The sequence below is a fragment of the Physeter macrocephalus genome, chromosome 15 (assembly GCF_002837175.3).
Source record: "Physeter macrocephalus isolate SW-GA chromosome 15, ASM283717v5, whole genome shotgun sequence".
NCBI lineage: Eukaryota > Metazoa > Chordata > Mammalia > Artiodactyla > Physeteridae > Physeter > Physeter macrocephalus.
In genome coordinates, this window is record NC_041228.1 from 41,415,537 (window position 1) to 41,428,507 (window position 12,971).

At 40.7% G+C, this 12,971-nt stretch overlaps 1 protein-coding gene across 1 annotated transcript in view; it reads right to left on the reverse strand.

Moving 5' to 3' along the window:
• The window catches only part of INTS8 (integrator complex subunit 8), a 49,768-nt gene extending 38,841 nt beyond the window's left edge, over positions 1-10,927 (reverse strand). The window contains exons 1-6 of the mRNA XM_024115885.2: positions 10,658-10,927; positions 8,102-8,276; positions 6,101-6,241; positions 5,707-5,778; positions 4,056-4,107; positions 1,372-1,554 (exon numbers count right to left, since the gene is read on the reverse strand). Coding sequence (XP_023971653.1) covers positions 1,372-1,554; positions 4,056-4,107; positions 5,707-5,778; positions 6,101-6,241; positions 8,102-8,276; positions 10,658-10,787 — 753 coding nt within the window. The 5' untranslated portion in view covers positions 10,788-10,927. The remainder of the gene's footprint in view (positions 1-1,371; positions 1,555-4,055; positions 4,108-5,706; positions 5,779-6,100; positions 6,242-8,101; positions 8,277-10,657) is intronic.
• Positions 10,928-12,971: the final 2,044 nt, after the last annotated feature.

Genomic DNA, 12,971 nt, shown 5'->3' on the forward strand with positions numbered 1-12,971 from the left:
TTCCCCTTTCCAGGCAGAGTACAAGATACCAAAAAGACACTTTCAAGTATAATTATACTGACTAGCCATTAAAACGAGTTTAAATTCTACAGTTAAGAGGTGGTCAATAGGTTAAAACAAACAAAAAAAACAAATCTGATAATGAAGCTGCCCTGAAGGACAGTAATACTTTTGGTTTAACTAAGGAAAAATTTAAGATTTTTCTTCTGAGTCAGGTAAATTTTAGTAACATAAAGACTGCAAATGCACTTTAAACATTAACATGCCAGGAAATGAGTATTAGTACTAATTTGCTATTCAAAAAACAGAAATTATGGCTCAGCTATGTAATTAAAAGAATATTTGATAGGGTTTACCTAGCACATTTATGTAAGAGTTCTGTTTTTTCAGGTCCTATCACCCACTACATTGTGAAAATCAAGACATGTTACCAAGACTTTTAAACAGACTCAGTGAGTATAAGATATGACAGTACCAGAAACCTCCTACATGGAAGTTTCACTGACCATTTAAAGTGGTTACCAACTGTCAATGCCTCTTGACTCCTACTCCTACTGTACAAGACTCCATCTTAACAAGTCTTGAAAAGGGATTATTTTCAACTCCAGAACCAGCTAATCTGAAAAGGTACCTCCGAACCCTTTAAAGTCAGAGCTACTTCTGCCCTTTCAGGATTGGGAAATAGTGATTAAAGAAGTCATGACAACTCACACAATGAACATAGAATGTAAAAAGAACACAGAATGTAAAAGGCTAGTGGCCCTCTCTAGGCAATCATCAAATATTTTAAAATTTTTATTATACTCAAGATTCTGTGCTAGAAAGTGAGAAAGAGGCAAATATATTAAAAAAAAAGACATCAAAGAGTTTATAATCCAGCAGGGAAAAAGAAGACATCAATAAAAAAATATCTAACAACAAACAACAACTGAAAGCAACAAAGGAACTATACAGCACAGAGTTACAGAAAGAAAGCAGGCAACCTTAAGATCTTTGAAAAACTAGGTGTTTCTCTAGTAGCCCACATTTTTCAAAGCCTAGTACAATATTAGTTTTGTTTTGTTTGTTTGGTATGATTAGATTTCTAAAAATATGAATGAACTATAAATTAGTTACATACTCACTGCATTGTCAGTCTCCTAAATACAACTGGGAAACCAGTTCAGAGACAAAAGATCAAATGAAATTTTCCTTCCATTTCTTTTGAAAAATTTCAAGTGAGGTCTTATAAAATCCACAAATCAAATACAATGCAAAGTCTTAATAGCATCTGAAGTCAAAATCAAAGGGACAAGGGCAGAAATAAATTCTAATTAAAAATAAGATTTTCCAAAAATTTGCCATGCATTGATTAAATACGGAAATAAATACCTGGCACTGCATCTCCTCGGTTTTGATTTTCAATCCAACAGTGGAACTCTCAGTCTCTCCATTTACCACGCCTGGCTCCATGGCCAATAAATCTAGCGTTCTCATCGTGTGGACATAAAGATCCTTGTTCAACTTAAGGGCTGCCTCTAGTACCAAGATAGAATCAGAAGCTTGTTCTTTTAGCTACAAAAGTTCAATAAACAAATTATTAAAAGACAAAAATGGCAGCACTGGACTATATTAACCAAAAAATACTTACAGGATACTTAGTAGCTTAGCGTATTAATCTATTTTTAAAATGTTTCTAACATAGCAGGAGTGCAATTATATTTGTTAAAATTATCTTAAAAAAAAAAAAAAAAAAAAAAAGAGGGACTTCCCTGGTGGTCCAGTGGCTAAGACTCCACGCTCCCAATGCAGAGGGCCCGGGTTCGGTCCCTGGTCAGGGAACTACATCCCACATGCCGCAACTAAGAGTTTGCATGCTGCAACTAAAGATCCTGCATGCCACAACTAAAAGATCCTGCACATGGGGGCTTCCCTGGTGGCGCAGTGGTTAAGAATCCGCCTGCCAATGCAGGGCACACGGGTTCAAGCCCTGGTCCAGGAAGATCCCACATGCCACAGAGTAACTAAGCCCATGCGGCACAACTACTGAGCCTGCGCTCTAGAGCCTGCGAGCCACAATTACTAAGCCCACATGCCACAACTACTGAAGTCCGCAGGCCTAGAGCCCGTGCTCTGCCACAATAGAAGCCACCGCAATGAGAAGCTCACGCACCACAACGAAGAGTAGCCCCCGCTCGCCACAACTAGAGGAAGCCTGCGTGCAGCAACAAAGACCCAATGCAGCCAAAAATAAATAAATAAAAATTTTTTTAAAAGAATAAAAAAAAAAAAAGATCCTGCACACGGCAACAAAGATCCCAAGTGCCACAACTAAGACCCAGTGCAGCCAAATAAATTTTTTTTTTAATGAAACAGTAGGTTCCTATTGTGAAATTAGAAAACACATATTGGAAAAGATTGATGTCTTTCTTCTATAAAAAAGTTAATAATTGGGGCTTCCCTGGTGGCGCAGTGGTTGCGCGTCCGCCTGCCGGTGCAGGGGAACCGGGTTCGCGCCCCGGTCTGGGAGGATCCCACGTGCCGCGGAGCGGCTGGGCCCATGAGCCATGGCCGCTGGGCCCGCGCGTCCGGAAAAAAAAAAAAAAAAAGTTAATAATGAAAAATGTTTTAAAGATTTGCACAGTTCCACTGATTTATTCAAGAAATGTTTTGTATGCTTCAATGTGCCAGCCATTTTTAGTAGGCATTAGATAATAATAATAAAATTATGCAGGTTTTTTGCTTCTACATTAAAAATACATTATCTGTTGTATATAGATACAGACTGTCTCTTATCCTCCTTCTCCTCTCCCAGCCTCTGCACTTTAGTTGTTATCTTTGGCACACTGTAGGTGTCAAATAAAGAATTACAGAGATCATTTTTAAATTACAGGAACTACCGTGTTTCTACTTTTATACTGACTAGAGCAATTTAAAAATAACTGTATTTTTCTGACTACAGAAGTAGGCTTAGGGAATTCCTTGGCAGTCCAGTGGTTAGGACTCGGCGCTTTCACTGTCGGGCCCCGGGTTCAATCCCTGGTTGGGGAACTAAGATCCCATGAGCTGTGCAGCGCAGCCAATAAAAATTAAATTAAATTAAAAAAAATTTTTTTTAATTAAAAAAATAAAATTTTAAAATATAATGCATGTTTACTGTAGAATTTTGGGAGAACATAAAAGAATATAAACATATCACCTATAAGAGTGATTTCTCACATCTGCCAAAGTACTGTGAAATATTTGACAACAGAATTGGTGGTAAAGCACTCTCATTAACATTAAAAACATGTACAGGGACTTCCCTGGTGGCGCAGTGGTTAAAAATCCACCTGCCAATGCAGGGGACACGGGTTCGAGCCCTGGTCTGGGAAGATCCCACATGCCGCAGAGCAACTAAGCCCGTGTGCCACAACTACTGAGCCTGCGCCCTAGAGCCCACAAGCCACCACTACTGAAGCCTGTGCTCCTAGAGCCCGTGCTCTGCAACAAAGAGAAGCCACCACAATAGGAAGCCCGTTGGGCTTCCCTGGTGGCACAGTGGTTGAGAGTCTGCCTGCCGGTGCAGGGGACACGGGTTCAAGCCCTGGTCTGGGAGGATCCCACATGCCGCGGAGCAACTAGGCCCGTGAGCCACAACTACTGAGCCTGCACGTCTGGAGCTTGTGCTCCGCAACAAGAGGCCGCGACAGTGAGAGGCCCATGCACCGCGATGAAGAGTGGCCCCCGCTCGCCGCAACTAGAGAAAGCCCTCGCACAGAAACGAAGACCCAACGCAGCCAAAGATAAATAAATAAATAAATAAATAAAATTAAAAAAAAAAAAGAAGCCCCTGCTCACCGCAACTAGAGAAAAGCCCAGGCACAGCAACAAAGACCCAGCACAGCCAAAATTAATTAATTTTTTTTCAATGTACAATTTAGAATATTACCAAACTATGTTCTAACAAGTAAAAATCTAAATGCCATTGCAACTAGACCTTGCCAACTCTTATATACCTAAGATTAGAAGAAGCACCTACACATGCTCTAAATATGTCCCAGAAAAGTTACAGTGTAACTGATGCCAATACTCACCACTTTCAAAATATTTTCTGTTAGCTCTTTCTCCTGTTGCATCTGATTCATACTAAAAGAGAAATGATTGAAGAGTATCAAACATTACTTGAAAGACTGAAAATTCAAAACTTAAAGATCATTCTTGAAAGTGAGGTTGAATTTAAATTAAAATGTTTTTAATGCTATTTCTTTTCATGCTTAAAAAACAAACAAAAACTCAATGCTGATGCTCCTTTACCATTATTTTCTCCTTTGCTTTGTATTTAAAAAAAAAAACTCATTTTTTTTTTTTTTTTTTTACTTCTTCATTTATTCATTTCCTCAAACAGTTTTTTGGTGTTTAAAAAGTAACAAAACGGGCTTCCCTAGTGGCGCAGTGGTTGAGAGTCCACCTGCCGATGCAGGGGACACGGGTTCGTGCCCCGGTCCGGGAAGATCCCACATGCCGCGGAGCCGCTGGGCCCGTGAGCCATGGCCGCTGAGCCTGCGTGTCCAGAGCCTGTGCTCCGCAACGGGAGAGGCCACAACAGTGAGAGGCCCGTGTACCGCAAAAAACAAACAAACAAACAAACAAAAGTAACAAAAGATAAGCACCTGCATGGTGATATAGACATGCAAACAAAAATATAACACAAATGCTAAGCATCAAAACATTACCCAGAAAATGATTTTCTAATAATGATATATATATTTTTTAATTTATTTTTATTTTTGGCTGCACTGGGTCTTCGTTGCTGCATGTGGGCTTTTCACTGCGGTGGCTTCTCTTGTTGGAGAGCACAGGCTTCTAGGCCCACGGACTTCACTAGTTGTGGCTCGCAGGCTCTAGAGCGCAGCCTCAGTAGCTGCTCAGGCTCAGTGGTAGCGGTGCACGGGTTTAGCTGCTCCGCGACATATGGGATCTTCCTGGACCAGAGCTCAAACCCGTGTCCCCAGCATTGGCAGGCGGATTCTTAACCACTGCGCCACCAAGGTCCCTCTACTAATGATATTTTTAGGTGATATTTGTAGGTAGCATTAGAAAATAATGTTGCCTAGAAATAATGATTTCTTCCATTTATTCATTTACTTATCAGATATTTCTTAGGCATTTTAAATGTGCTAGGAATGCTGCTAAACTCTTTAGATGAATTAATGATTAAGACATTAAGGATAAACAAACCCTCAGTTTAAGAATAAAATTTACTGATATCAAAAGCTCATTTGTATCAAGTTAGAAACTACACTTTCTTCCTCCAAATTTGGGTAAGTTGCTATCTGGAATTTAAGAACTAGGTTTAAAACTCTGGATATGATCAAACTATTGTAATTAACTTTTACACTCTAAATTAAAATAATTTCCAGCATACAAAACAAATATATCTCCTTCAAGTAAATTTAATTAAATGAAAACCATCTTAATACGTGGAAGCAGGTCAGCTAATGTTAAGATGAAAGGCACAATTTAAAAAGTGCTCCCCTTCTTTTTCAGAGCTCTCTACTCTAGATATCCAAGGCACTATCTGAATCTCTCACCCTTCTAACTCCTCCAAACCCACCTTTATGCAGGCCTTCTGCCCTCTGATTTCTGCTCTACTCCTTCTGTACCAGGAGTTATTAAAAACTTACAAAGTTAAAAAAAAATTCTGATGAAAAAAGTGCCAAGTAAGGGTCTTATTGGCCAACTTACACACTTAACTGAGGAGGTCCAGGTTTTGCCTGTTTGACAGGAAAACTACTTTGAACAATTGTCCTAATTGCCCTGTAAAAAAGACCAAAAAGTCAAAATTTAACACACTATAAATATCATTTCAAGTATTTTTTCAAGTACTCCTGAGAAGACTTAAAAACTATCTGAAATTCTAACTGATATATAATAAAAACTTTATAAGTCATCCACATCTTTATCAGAATTCTTTTCATCTATGCAGTCATAAATTTTCTCCACCAACAGATTCACTGTTCCCAAGATCCTCTGAGAGATTCCTAGAGTAGAAGGGGTAACTTAAAAGCATATCCCTGAAAGTCAGAGTGCAATTAAAGAGAGGCTGCCCAACACATTTCAGGTTTATGAAAACATTTACCATCTATTGTAGAGAAGTATAGCCATGGCAGTGGTTGGAGGTAAAGTGGCCAGATCCATGTCTACGTGCTTTGTTCCAGGAGGAACTTTACTGATGCACAGCAGTTCATTTAGTAACATATTCAATACTGGAACAGACAAACTTAAAAAGGAAGAATCAAAAGATAAATAAGCTGTGTAAGCACGAAATGCACAATTCAGTATTTTCACTAAAAATAATTATACTGTTAAAGGAGTAAATCTACAGAACCAGTTTATTAACCTGTCTCAACAACTTATATGAAAATATACCTATCAAATTCAAAAAGATTTTTTAAGCTTTCATTATGAAACAATTCAAACATATAGAAAAGTAGACAGAATAATATAATATAGCCCAATGTGCCCATCATCCAGCTTCAACAATTATCAACTGATAGCCAATCTTGTTTCATCTCCACTCCACCCACTTCCCTCCTTCCCATATTATTGTGAAGCAAATTCCCATTAAATCATTTTTTCCACAAGTATTTCAGAATATATCTCCAAAAAATTACCTCCTAACATAATGACAGTATAAATTTCACATCTAAAAAAACTTTAATTGCTTTCCATCAAATAGACAATCAATGCTCAATTTTCCAAGTGTAACACATACATCATACTTTTTTGTACACACTGCTACCTGTTGATATGCCTCAAATCTATTAATGGATAAGTTTCCCCTTAGATTAAAGAGTAAAACTTTTTTTTTAATTCTAATTTTAATGCTATAGAAGATACGGTGAAAAAACAATGTTTAGATACTACTAGTGTGAGTATAAACTAATACAACTCTCTTGGAATACAATCTGGTAATATGCATCATGTGCTTTAAAAATGCTTATACCACTTGACCAAGCAATTTAACAATCTATACTAAGGCTGTAACTCGAAATTCAGATAAAGTTTACGGACATAGACATTTAAGGCTCTGTCATTTATAAAAGTGAAAAACTAGAGAAAACTGTCAATGGAGGAACAGTTAATAAATTATCTATACAATGGAATAAACTCCAAAAAACAAAATGGGAAAATGTTAATGATATCCTGCTATGTGAAATAAAACAAATCAAAACAGTATATAAGGTATGTTCACAACTTGTTTAATAATAAAGGGAGAGGGGCTTCCCTGGTGGCGCAGTGGTTGAGAGTCCGCCTGCCGATGCAGGGGACACGGGTTCTTGCCCCGGTCCGGGAAGATCCCACATGCCGCGGAGCGGCTGGGCCCGTGAGCCATGGCCGCTGAGCCTGTGCGTCCGGAGCCTGTGCTCCGCAACGGGAGAGGCCACAACAGTGAGAGGCCCGCGTAACACACACACACAAAAAAATAAAAAATAAAAAAAAATAAAGGGAGAAAAACAACAAAAATCACACAAAAATGTTAAAAATACTTCTCTTCCCTCCTCTATTATTTCCTATTTTCTGAATTTTCCCAAATGTTCTATAAGGTATTTCTTTTTAAATTGTGAGAAGGGGATGAAAACAAATCATTTTATAACTACGCCTTTGAAATTATTTATTTGTAAACAAATAACCACTGATTCTAATGAGACAGCTTAATAGTTTGGGAGATAGTGATTGATTTATGCCCAGTAAAATTAACTGAATTATTCAATAGGGAATCATCCATACATTATGTACCATCCATCATTAATTTTTATTCATTTTCTTCAGATATATAAAAGTAAACTGAACATTTAAAACTGTTTAGGCATGGACTTTCCTACTTATCACATCAAAAAAAAGAACAATAATAAAATGGCTCATTATTGATAACACCAAGTTTATACTTTAAAAGGTTATTTAAATTCATCTAATAGTCGAATATTTTCTTACACCTTTTGAAAACTACTTGCATATTTTACCAAGAATGCAGAGAAAAATAATTTTCATTTTAAGGGCCAATATTATAAGAACACATATTGAAATAAACCAAGATATCTAACAGTACTAAAAATAAATTCATTTAAATCTTGTATACCTTTTCTCTAATACGTCTAAGTCCCACTTCAAATGTGCAGCAACTTTAAGAGCAAGAAGCTTTAAAATACGATTTCTCTTGTTATCAGGTGGAGGTTGAACTTGGTTCTGTTCATTAACTGAAGGTTTAGAAGCCTGTTCCAAAAACTGGACTATAAGTTGAACTGGTGCAGGATCTAGGATTTAAAAGAAAATAATTCTTGAACTTAAGTTCTAATTATGAAGATCCAAAGGATTCAGTGTATTAGTTTTTGACCACAAAGGAATCCAAACAGGCCAACAGGCACATGAAAAGATGCTCCAAATCGCTATTAGAGAAATGCAAATCAGGGCTTCCCTGGTGGCGCAGTGGTTGAGAATCTGCCCGCCGATGCAGGGGACACGGGTTCGTGCCCCAGTCCGGGAAGATCCCACATGCCGCGGAGCAGCTGGGCCCGTGAGCCATGGCCTCTGAGCCTGCGCGTCCGGAGCCTGTGCTCCACAAGGGGAGAGGCCACAACAGTGAGAGGCCCGCGTACCACAAAAAAAAAAAAAAAAAAAAAAAAAAAAAATGCAAATCAAAACTACAATGAGGTATCACCTCACACCAGTCAGGAAGGCCATCACCAAAACGTCTACAAATAATAAATGCTGGAGAGGGTGTGGAAAGAAGAGAACCCTCCTACATGATTGACGGGAATGTAAACTGGTGCAGCCGCTATGGAAAACAGTATGGAGGTTCCCTAAAAAATTAAAAATAAAGTTACTATATGATCCAGCAATCCCACTCCTGGGCATATATCTGGAAAAGACGAAAACTCTAATTTGAAAAGAAATATGCACCCATAAGTTCACAGCAGCACTATTCACAATAGCCAAGACATGGAAACAACCCAAGCGTCCACTGACAGATGAATGGATAAAGAAGATGTGGTACATATATACATTGGAATATTACTCAGCCATAAAAAAGAATGAAATTATGCCAGTGCAGCAACATGGATGGACCTAGAGATTATCATACTAAGAAAAGTAAGTCAGACAGAGAAAGACAAATGTCATATGACATCACTTTATGTGGAATCTAAAAAAGTGATACAAATGAACTTATTTACAAAACAGAAATAGACTCACAAAGAAAACAAATCTATGGTTACCAAATGGGAAAGGGGGGAGGGATAAATTAGGAATTTGGGATTGACAGATACATATAAAATAAACAAGGACCTACTGTATAGCACAGGGAACTACATTCAATATTTTATAATAACCTATAATGGAAAAGTATCTGAAAAGGAATATATATATATATCTTAATCACTTTGCTGTACACCTGAAACACTGTACATCAACTATACTTCAATTAAAAAGAAAGTTAAAAAAAATCCAAACTATTATGTAGTTAGAATAACTAAGGATTATGATTTATAAGAAGTGTGCCTGTGGATTAAAGGGAAAGATCTGGAAGGGTGTAAGGAAGAAAGGATAACAGATTCCTGCAGAAGAAAGCACTTTACAGGGAAGAACATAATGGTTATAGATTTCCAGTTCAGCAAACAACGAACGTCAATTAGAGGAAAGAGATGTCATCTTTAGAATCACTTTTTTAACGCTTAATTAGTGGGACCTGCATCAAGTTACCTCTGCACCTGTTTCTGTCATGCAAAATAGAGGATAATGCCACCTACCTCACAGGATTACTATGAAGACTGATTAAATGAGATAACAGATATGAAGCATTAAGCACAGTGACTGGCACGCAGAAACACTCAACAAACGTTAGTCAAAAGCAATGAATTAAAAGAACATAATACAATATAGGTGGTAAAACTGCCCAAGTGAAGTACACTAACTTCTCGCACAGCAGTCTCCACCAGGAGACTAAGGCCAGTCTATTAGACTGAACAAGCCACATCTGGATTCGAACTTTATCAGCAAAATATCATCCAAGGAACTTACCTTTTCTTTCCAAAAATGCCTGGGGTTTTCCACCTTCCCTGAGAGCACTCATTAACTGGGATATTAATCATGATCATCATCATACAATAACCATCTTGTAATTGTAGTTTTTTTCTGCTTTCAAAGATTTCTTCATTTTGATTTACAGTTTAACTTTGAAATATATAATTAAGAGTCGGTAAAGTCTCCTCGTTGAGGAATAAAACAAGTTAAATAGGAACCTAAGATAGTTAACTAATTAGTGTCAGGATCAGCCCCCGAACCGCTGATTTCTCCCCATCTCCCCAAACTGTACGGGGTTCTGTCAAGAGGAGAGGTCGACCTAGTCTCCCCAACCCAAATACTCTCACAAGGCCATCTCGCAGGTGTTAAAACCCCGAACAGTAAAAGGGGGTGGATGCGGAAGCGCCTTTGTTTTGCGCCTTTCTTTGGCCTCCCACAACAGTGCTCCCACACTGGTGTGTTTAATACTTAGCCGGGGGCCTCGCCAGAGCTCGGCTCCGGTCCCCGCCTCCCGAGCCGCAGGTTCGTGGCCGAGAAGGCGCGGGATGGTGAGAGACGGGAGGGCAGCGCCGGTGGCCGGGTCCCGCTCCGCTCGAGCTGCAGGCGCCGCGCTTACCCGGGCAGGGCTTGCGCAGATGTTTCTCCAACAGCGACTCCTCCAGCAGGAACTCGAACCAGCAGGTCTGCGGCGGGGTGCAGGGCCGGCTGGAGGTGGCCGCCTCCCGGTCCGCCGCCTCCGCGCTCATCCTGCCCCCGCCGCCGCTACCCCCCGGGACGTTTCCCGGCTCCAACCTGACACTCGGACGCGGGCCCTGGGCCTGTGATCTCCGGAACCCCTAGGACCTAGTACGCACTTGGAACGTCCCGGAAACCCACACAGTCCAAAATGGCTGCGCGGCCCAGCCAGAGCTGGGGATCCTGGATCCGCCTCCCGGCGCCACCGCCGCGCCTCCAAGCCAATCGTTATTTCAGTTGGAGAAAGTGGGCGGGATCTATCCTCAGACCACGCCTCCTCTCAGTTGCCTTGGGAGACGGCTTGCGGGTAAACTGGGTCGCAGGTTGGTTTTCCGGGTAAATTGGGTCGCAGGCTGGTTTTCCCGGTTCCCTGGGAGTTTCTCAGCGAGCAAATGAAACAGCCTCATCAATAGGCCTCATTGTCTTCGTAAAAGGCAGTGAACACTACAAGTTCAAACTGTGATCTAGGCAAAGTTTGTTTTCGGTGCTTTCAATTTTCCCACTTCCATTTCTGAGATTTCCTACTACCTAGGTCCTCTCGGCGGATGTGCCCTCGTGTCTTGGGCGCCAGCGTCCCCGCCCCCTTTCCGAGACAGCTGACGGCCCACGTGAGATCTAGCTTTTCTGCTGCTTCTCAGGGCTAGCTCTCAGTGTTTAGCGCCTAATTAACTCTCTTCATATCCCGGCTAGAGTTATTAAGACCATTTTACATTTACCTTCATTCTGTAATGTTCTTGTGTTTTATTGTTTTTGTTTGCGGTACGCGGGCCTCTCCCTGTTGTGGCCTCTCCCGCTGCGGAGCACAGGCTCCGATCGCTCAGGCTCAGCGGCCATGGCTCACGGGCCCAGCCGCTCCGCGGCATGTGGGATCTTCCTGTTGTGGCCTCTCCCGCTGCGGAGCACAGGCTCCGATCGCTCAGGCTCAGCGGCCATGGCTCACGGGCCCAGCCGCTCCGCGGCATGTGAGATCTTCCCGGACCGGGGCACGAACCCGTGTCCCCTGCATCGGCAGGCGGACTCGCAACCACTGCGCCACCAGGGAAGCCCTGTTCTTGTGTTTTTTATTAACGAAGTTGAAAAAAGTGTATTCATCGATCGTGCACACGATCTATATTGAGTGCAAACAAACCTCTCTGAACCTTACTTTTCATATTTGTAAATCAGGAATTATAATAGTGCCTAATCTTAGGGTTGATAAGAGAATTAAAGGCAGAACTTGATAGTACAGGTAAGCTTTTTAAACAAGGCCTGACATCTAGAAACATGGGCAAATGTTAGCAAATATCATATAGTGCTTTCTTCATATACATGATTCTAGTTTTCTCCTATAAACGACCCTGTTACACATGTTTTAACCAATGAAAACACTGAAGTTCCAGAGTTATCATTTGCCCAAGGTTTCCCAACAGTCGAGGGGTGGAGCCAGAGCTTTGGTGATCTTTCCACTGTACTCAGGCTGCTTCCAACATTCGATAGAGAGGATAAGACTGATGGCTTACGGTCTTTTCCAGAATGAAATGGTAGAGCTTTGAAAAGTTTTAGGAAAAATAAATGGAAGTAGCTCCTCCATACGTGAAGGAAAATCAGTGCTTCAGTGGCAACCGTTGCCTTGTTCTCTTCCTGTGCAATCCTCTTTCTGGATTCTACCCTGCCTCTCTCCCACTCTTTCATTCTGGTGCTTCCTGGGGTCCTGGTCTTAGTCCTCTTCTCACTGTAAAAACTGCATCACTCCCCCCACTCCTGAAACTCTATCCTAGGCTCTAAAGAACACAGGTTGGAAATCATGTATTAGAGTAATAAAATCATCAGGACCTAAATTAATAAAATATCAATAGGAAGACAGTCTCTTCAGCAAGTGGTGTTGGAAAAGTTGGCCAGCCGCATATAAATCAATGAAGTTTGAACACACCCTCACACCATACACAAAAGTAAACTCAAAATGGCATAAAGACTTAAATATAAGACAAGACGCTATAAAACTCCTAGAAGAGAACATAGGCAAAACATTCTCTGACATATATCGTACCAATATTTTCTTAGGTCAGTGTCCCAAGGCAATAGAAATAAAAGCAAAAATAAACAAATGGGACCTAATCAAACTTATAAGCTTTTGCACAACAAAGGAAACCATAGGGCTTCCCTGGTGGCGCAGTGGTTGAGAGTCCGCCTGCCGATGCAGGGGACGCGGGTTCGTG